Source organism: Panthera pardus, unplaced genomic scaffold (assembly GCF_024362965.1).
Source record: "Panthera pardus isolate Hobbes unplaced genomic scaffold, ASM2436296v1 HiC_scaffold_6, whole genome shotgun sequence".
Lineage (NCBI taxonomy): Eukaryota > Metazoa > Chordata > Mammalia > Carnivora > Felidae > Panthera > Panthera pardus.
The window spans coordinates 48,540,677-48,546,201 of NW_026526991.1; the positions used below are offsets into that span (position 1 = coordinate 48,540,677).

The 5,525-nt window shown below is 40.6% G+C and overlaps 1 protein-coding gene across 1 annotated transcript; it reads left to right on the top strand.

Moving 5' to 3' along the window:
• Positions 1-373: 373 nt before the first annotated feature.
• IL22 (interleukin 22) lies at positions 374-4,844 on the top strand. The gene is made up of 5 exons (XM_019454668.2): positions 374-559; positions 991-1,056; positions 1,181-1,324; positions 2,228-2,293; positions 4,767-4,844. The coding sequence occupies exons 1-5, from the start codon at positions 374-376 to the stop codon at positions 4,842-4,844; spliced, it is 540 nt and encodes a 179-aa protein (XP_019310213.2).
• The last annotated feature ends 681 nt before the right edge of the window (positions 4,845-5,525 follow it).

Below are 5,525 nucleotides of genomic sequence, written 5' to 3' on the forward strand. Positions count from 1 at the left end.
TAAAAACACCTTCTGGGCCCTAATAGTGACGTTTTAGGGAAACACTCACATTTCGGGGTGGGAAAAATAGGAGGTAGCGTTTTGTGGGCTCTTCTGGTGGTTAGGTAGTTCTCAGAAGACAGTACTGGAAATTAGATAATTGCTGATGTCATCTTTTTCACAAAAAAACGTGTTCTGGGGGCTATAAAAGCAGCAGCTTTTCCCTTTCCATCACAAGCAGAATCGTTGAAACAGGTAAGTGTTTCAGCAAACTCGGTTTGATATGATAACTTCTTGATACCTCATTGCTTTCCCTTGTAATCTTGCTTCTTGTTCTCTCCAAACCAGGTTCTCCTTTTCTAGTCGCCATTTGTTTAAGTTAGAGGTGTCTGCGATGGCCGCCCTGCAGAAACCTGGGAGCTCTTCCCTTATGGGAACTCTGGCCGCTAGCTGCCTCCTTCTCGTTGCCCTGTGGACGCAGGGAGGATTGGCTGTGCCCATCAGTTCACACTGCAGGCTTGACGGGTCCAACTTCCAGCAGCCTTATATCACCAACCGCACCTTCATGTTGGCTAAGGAGGTACTCATCTCAAACTCTCTCTCTCTCTTTCACATCTATCTACTTGGAACCTGAGAGTTCCAAAAATTGTCTCCAGGACACTACTAAAATCTTTAGGAACCCATCATCTATCCTCACTGGTAGACCAGAGATTATTTTCTATGTCTCTTTAGAGAATTTCTGGAGATTGGGCTTTACCAGAAGACCTTCCACTTTGGCCTTGAGGATATGTATATTGAGCTTTACTCCAAAAAATCCATTTATTAGCCCACCTGACTTTTGTTTTTCCCTTTACTCCTCTGTGCATTATTTTAAACTCATGCACACATCTGAATTCTTTCTTCAGTCTTCCTGGGGCTGCTCTGGGGAACGTGGATAGAATGCATCTCTACTCACAGACTTTTCTCCTATCTCCCTGACGTCCAGGCACTTTGTCTTTTCTTCTCTTCCAGGCTAGTTTGGCAGATAACAACACAGATGTTCGTCTCATTGGGGAGAAACTGTTCTACGAAGTCAATGTAAGTCATAGTCATGATGAGCAAGGCAATGTGTCATCCATGGTTATTTGGATGGTGGTGATGATGGTTTGGATCTTCTGGATGCCCCCTCCCATGACCCCTGCTGTTCCACTTTTGCCTGCAGATGGGAGAGCGCTGCTATCTGATGAAGCAGGTGCTGAACTTTACCCTTGAAGAAGTGCTGCTCCCCCAATCTGATAGGTTCCAGCCCTATATGCAGGAGGTGGTGCCCTTCCTGGCCAGGCTCAGCAACAAACTAAGCCAATGTGTGAGTTCTTCTCCTACCCTAACTCCACCCACTCCTAGCCCGCCTCCCCCCCCTTCTTCCCTTTAGAGCCCTTCCACGCCAACCCTCACTGCCCCTACCCAGGCTGGCAGCAAGAGGTGCCTCAGCAACACCATTACAGGAGTGATTTGGAGTCAGAGTGGTTTTTTTTGCTTTAATTGAGTCACATTTTGAATTTATGGTGATGAAGGGTATCTGAAAGACAAGAGCACAGAAGGCTCCTCTGTTCCTGGGAAAAAGCAACTTAAGTTATGTGAGAAGAGAAAGGTGTTGGCAGCTGTAGGAAAAAATGCCTAGATGTGGAAACGGTTCCTCTGAGTAGAGATGGAAGGGATGGGAAAGAGAAAGGGTAATGGAAAGATTTAACATTCGGTGCTGGGTGGACAAACACGGTTGCCCTTTGGATGCTGCAAGAAGTGACCGAGTCAGAGGTGTATGACCTTGATGGCTCTGAATATTTAAAATTTTGAAAAAAGATTGGGGTAGACTGGGTGGAGCGACGGGACTCAGTATTTATTAAAGAGGGCCTACTGTTCACCCAAGACATACTTTATGTCCGTTTCTTGTTCTGAGCGTGCATTTTTTGTGAGGGAGAGTTAGGGTTTTATTCTTCACCGAATTTGCATAAACCACTCCACTCTTTCCACACACTTAAACCTCAGTAGGATTTCCCAAAGGTGAAGAGAGGTCCCATGTAAGGGAAATGACTGGATTTTGGTGTCCAAGGGAATTCAAGAGCTGTGCAAATCTAGGTCACTGGTGAAATCTGGGTCATTGTGGGCAAAATTGCTAAGAACTTTAATTCCAGGTGCATTGTAACGCACCTCGGTTAGGGACACTCAAGTTCATAAAGCTAAAATAAGTGTTTCGGTTTTCATTTTGTAGCATATTGACAGTGATGACCAGCATATCCAGAGAAATGTGCAAAACCTGAAGGACACAGTGAAAAAGGTACTACTAATAACTATTAATGCTAAATTATTAAAGAGGAGAGACACGTGTCACTTTCTTTTTCTTCCCTTTGTTTCTTTTTTCCCCCTATGGATAATTTTTTACTTGATTCGCCTACCACTGGGTTGATCATCTAGGTGCATATACATGGATGTGTCTGTATATTTATAAATAAGCTTCCCAATTTTGCAAATCCTAGAATCCTAGAACCGGCTGGGAAATTAGGTCTTCTAATCTCATCACCCCATGTTCTGGGCATGGCCAGTAGCAAAGCCAGGGCTACTAGGCAGATCTCCTGAATACTCTATGCAACACTATTTCCAGCAGCATTTTGTGTTGGTTTTAGTTTTATTAATTCTTCAGGAAATTTGAGATTCCTACTAGCGTGTAATCTGAACAGGCACCTGTTCAAAAAACAGAAAAGCACCTGGGGGAAAATTTATTTGAGGTGATTTTTGAAGCCATTGATTTGATGGTTTAAGACTTGGAGAGAGAAGCCCAGAACAATCATAATAAAAGAGCTGGGCTTATGTAGGGGATGAATCTCTGGAATGATTCATGCTTATATTTAATCATCATTGTACAATACCCAACAGCTGTAGGTTTTAATTTAAAAGCAAGAGTGAGCCACCCCTAATTTCTTTTATACAGTTTCAAATAGAATGAAATGTTAGTAATGGCTTTCATATAGTGAATGAAAGTCTGAACTGGGAATAATCTTTTCTTCCTCTCTCTTTTCCCCTTCCTTTCTGGTCTCCTCCTTCCCTCAACAAATTCCCAGTGAGCATTTATCTTATGTAGGCTACTGTATATTCGAACAGTGAATGATACTGTCACGTGGCCTATTTGGGGAAAAGAACAATAGTAGAAAGCTGAGACTAGCAGTTGTGACTCATCCAAAAACCAGTGGAATGATTACTAGCAGCGAAAGTGATGCTTTTGCAGACAGGCACAGTTACACCTCAGAAGCACGAAAGCTCTAGCCGATGGAATTTTCACTAACAGGTGTAACCTAAATTTTCTTTTCCTTCCCACCTTGATGTTTCTTTAAAAAAGGATTTCTTCCTGATCATGATTTCACGAATGTGTCTGTTTCTTCCTTGGGTAGTGGAAGGCTTTGTAGCCTTTCATTGTGAAGATCAATTCTCTTGTCATATATCGGTTACCTCGATGTGGAGGGCTGGATATTAGCATGCCATTGCAAAAAATTGCTTTGCACTTCTGGTCTGAAAAATTCCTGACATCAGTTTACTTTGTTGGCTTTAGAAAAATGCAGGGTGGGAGAGAAACATCTGACGGTGATCCATGTGGGGAAACAAATTTTAAAGCATTTTTTAAATGCATTTTTTAAAACAAATTTTAATCCATTTTGGGAGAATCAACTCTTGCAATGGTGTGCCACCTAGAAGAGCGGTTATGGTATTTTTGTTTTAACCCTGTAGCTCCAGAGAGCATAGGCAAGAAAGAAGCTCATTACCCAGAGGAAGCTCAACGCCAGAGATAACTGTTCAACACTGGCTGAAATGGGAGGGCGGTCTTGGAGGTGTTATGTCCCTGCCACTGCAGGTACAAGCAGAGAGCAGGCTGTGGTAGAATGGATGATAGACAGTAGGGCAAGCTAACTTCAAACATTCTTTATAGTCTTGGCAGTCTTTGAGATATAAGAAATATCGCTTGGCATTATGTCAAAGGAAGTATGGAAAGGTGGAATGATGGAAGACAAGAGGAAGTGAAAGGAGAACAAAGCAGAGAGGACAATGATGGCTTACGGTTTTCCTTGAAATACTCTAGAGCAAATTTAATAGATTAGATGAATTTCAGAGGAGAATGCTTTGAACTTGAATCTGAGTTCTCTCTCTTATGGAGTTTGAAAGCCTCATTTACAGCCTACCCGGAAGGAGGAGGAGAGAAGTGGTGTTATAATGTGTATCTGACTTTCTACTAATTAAAGCAACTGGATGGGACTTATTTGGTATTTTCCCTACAAAAGTGAAAACCTGTTGTTGTTTTCCCCCTTTGTTAAGGAGGTGAGAACAGAAGAAGCTCACGTGTATTGGTAAATGTATAGTTTTGGTACAAAAGTGTGTGAGCTGAGCTGTTATAATTAGGTGGTCATAGACTGTAGTGAGGCTATGAGGGAGGGCAGAGCATAGTGGGGGCATTCGGTCCTGCAGATGTCTGCACAGCTCCCATCCGCTTGCTCTGGTTAGGAAGTGGCTTTAAACAGCTTCATTAGTGTAGATACAACTGAGATTTGATGCCCGTTGGTGGCTTTAAAGTTCAGTTAGCCATAATTTTAAGCTCTATGGCAAATCATGTTATATTCTGCTAAAAGGGTATTGCTATTAGTCTTTTACAAAAGGCAAAAAACTTGGTTTTTGTCTCCAGCAACCCAACCATCTTTTTCTAATTTGTTCCTCTTTAAAAAGTATGGTATGAATGCTCAAATACTCATGTGTTCTTATTTTTACAGCTTGGAGAGAATGGAGAGATCAAAGTAATTGGAGAACTGGATTTGCTGTTTATGGCCCTGAGAAATGCCTGTAATTGAACAGAGCAAAGCTGGAAAATGGATGACTAACCCTTCTTGCCCCTTAGAAATAACAAGATCCCTTAAAGCTTTCTTTTACCAAAAGGAAAATGGGAAGCCAAACTTTTCAATCATGGGTGGATTCTAAGTAAACCGCTGCTTAGCTTAAAATAGAGAACAATGTCACCTGTGTCCACAGGATCAGAAGGTAGACCTTCCATGCTTAATGAGAATTATTGATAAAATTTTATTGTGGTTGGTGTTTTATACCCAGAAACTTATTTTTTTAAAAACAATTGTCTACTCCCATAAAAAATATTACTTCCCATTCCTTTAGGGAAAAAAAAAATCCCTAAATAACTTCATTTCCAGAATCAATATTTATATTTATGAATTTATTTATTGTTGTAAGTACACATTTTATTTATGTCATTTTAATAATATAGATTTATTTATAGAAATATTACATGATATTGCTACTTAAGTAAAAAGCTAATATTTATGACAATAATTATGGAGCTATGTTTATTTGACCTTAATAAACACTTTGATATCCTAAATCTTGTGGCTTTGTGATTTGTTTCCCTTTAATATCATCATCATCATGTAAACATTCTCATTTGTTAAATGGGCCAAGAACCTCATATACTTTTTCTTGAATCTAAGCCAGTTAGGTAGCTGTTAGTATTATCTCTATTTTAA

What these genes read in the sequence shown, in the direction of transcription:
- IL22 (XM_019454668.2), top strand. Translation starts at nt 374, where the DNA reads ATGGCCGCCCTGCAGAAACCTGGGAGCTCTTCCCTTATGGGAACTCTG. An exon ending in GCAACAAACTAAGCCAATGT is followed by an intron (nt 1,325 to 2,227) that starts GTGAGTTCTTCT and finishes TTCATTTTGTAG; the next exon opens with CATATTGACAGTGATGACCA. An exon ending in TGAAGGACACAGTGAAAAAG is followed by an intron (nt 2,294 to 4,766) that starts GTACTACTAATA and finishes TTATTTTTACAG; the next exon opens with CTTGGAGAGAATGGAGAGAT.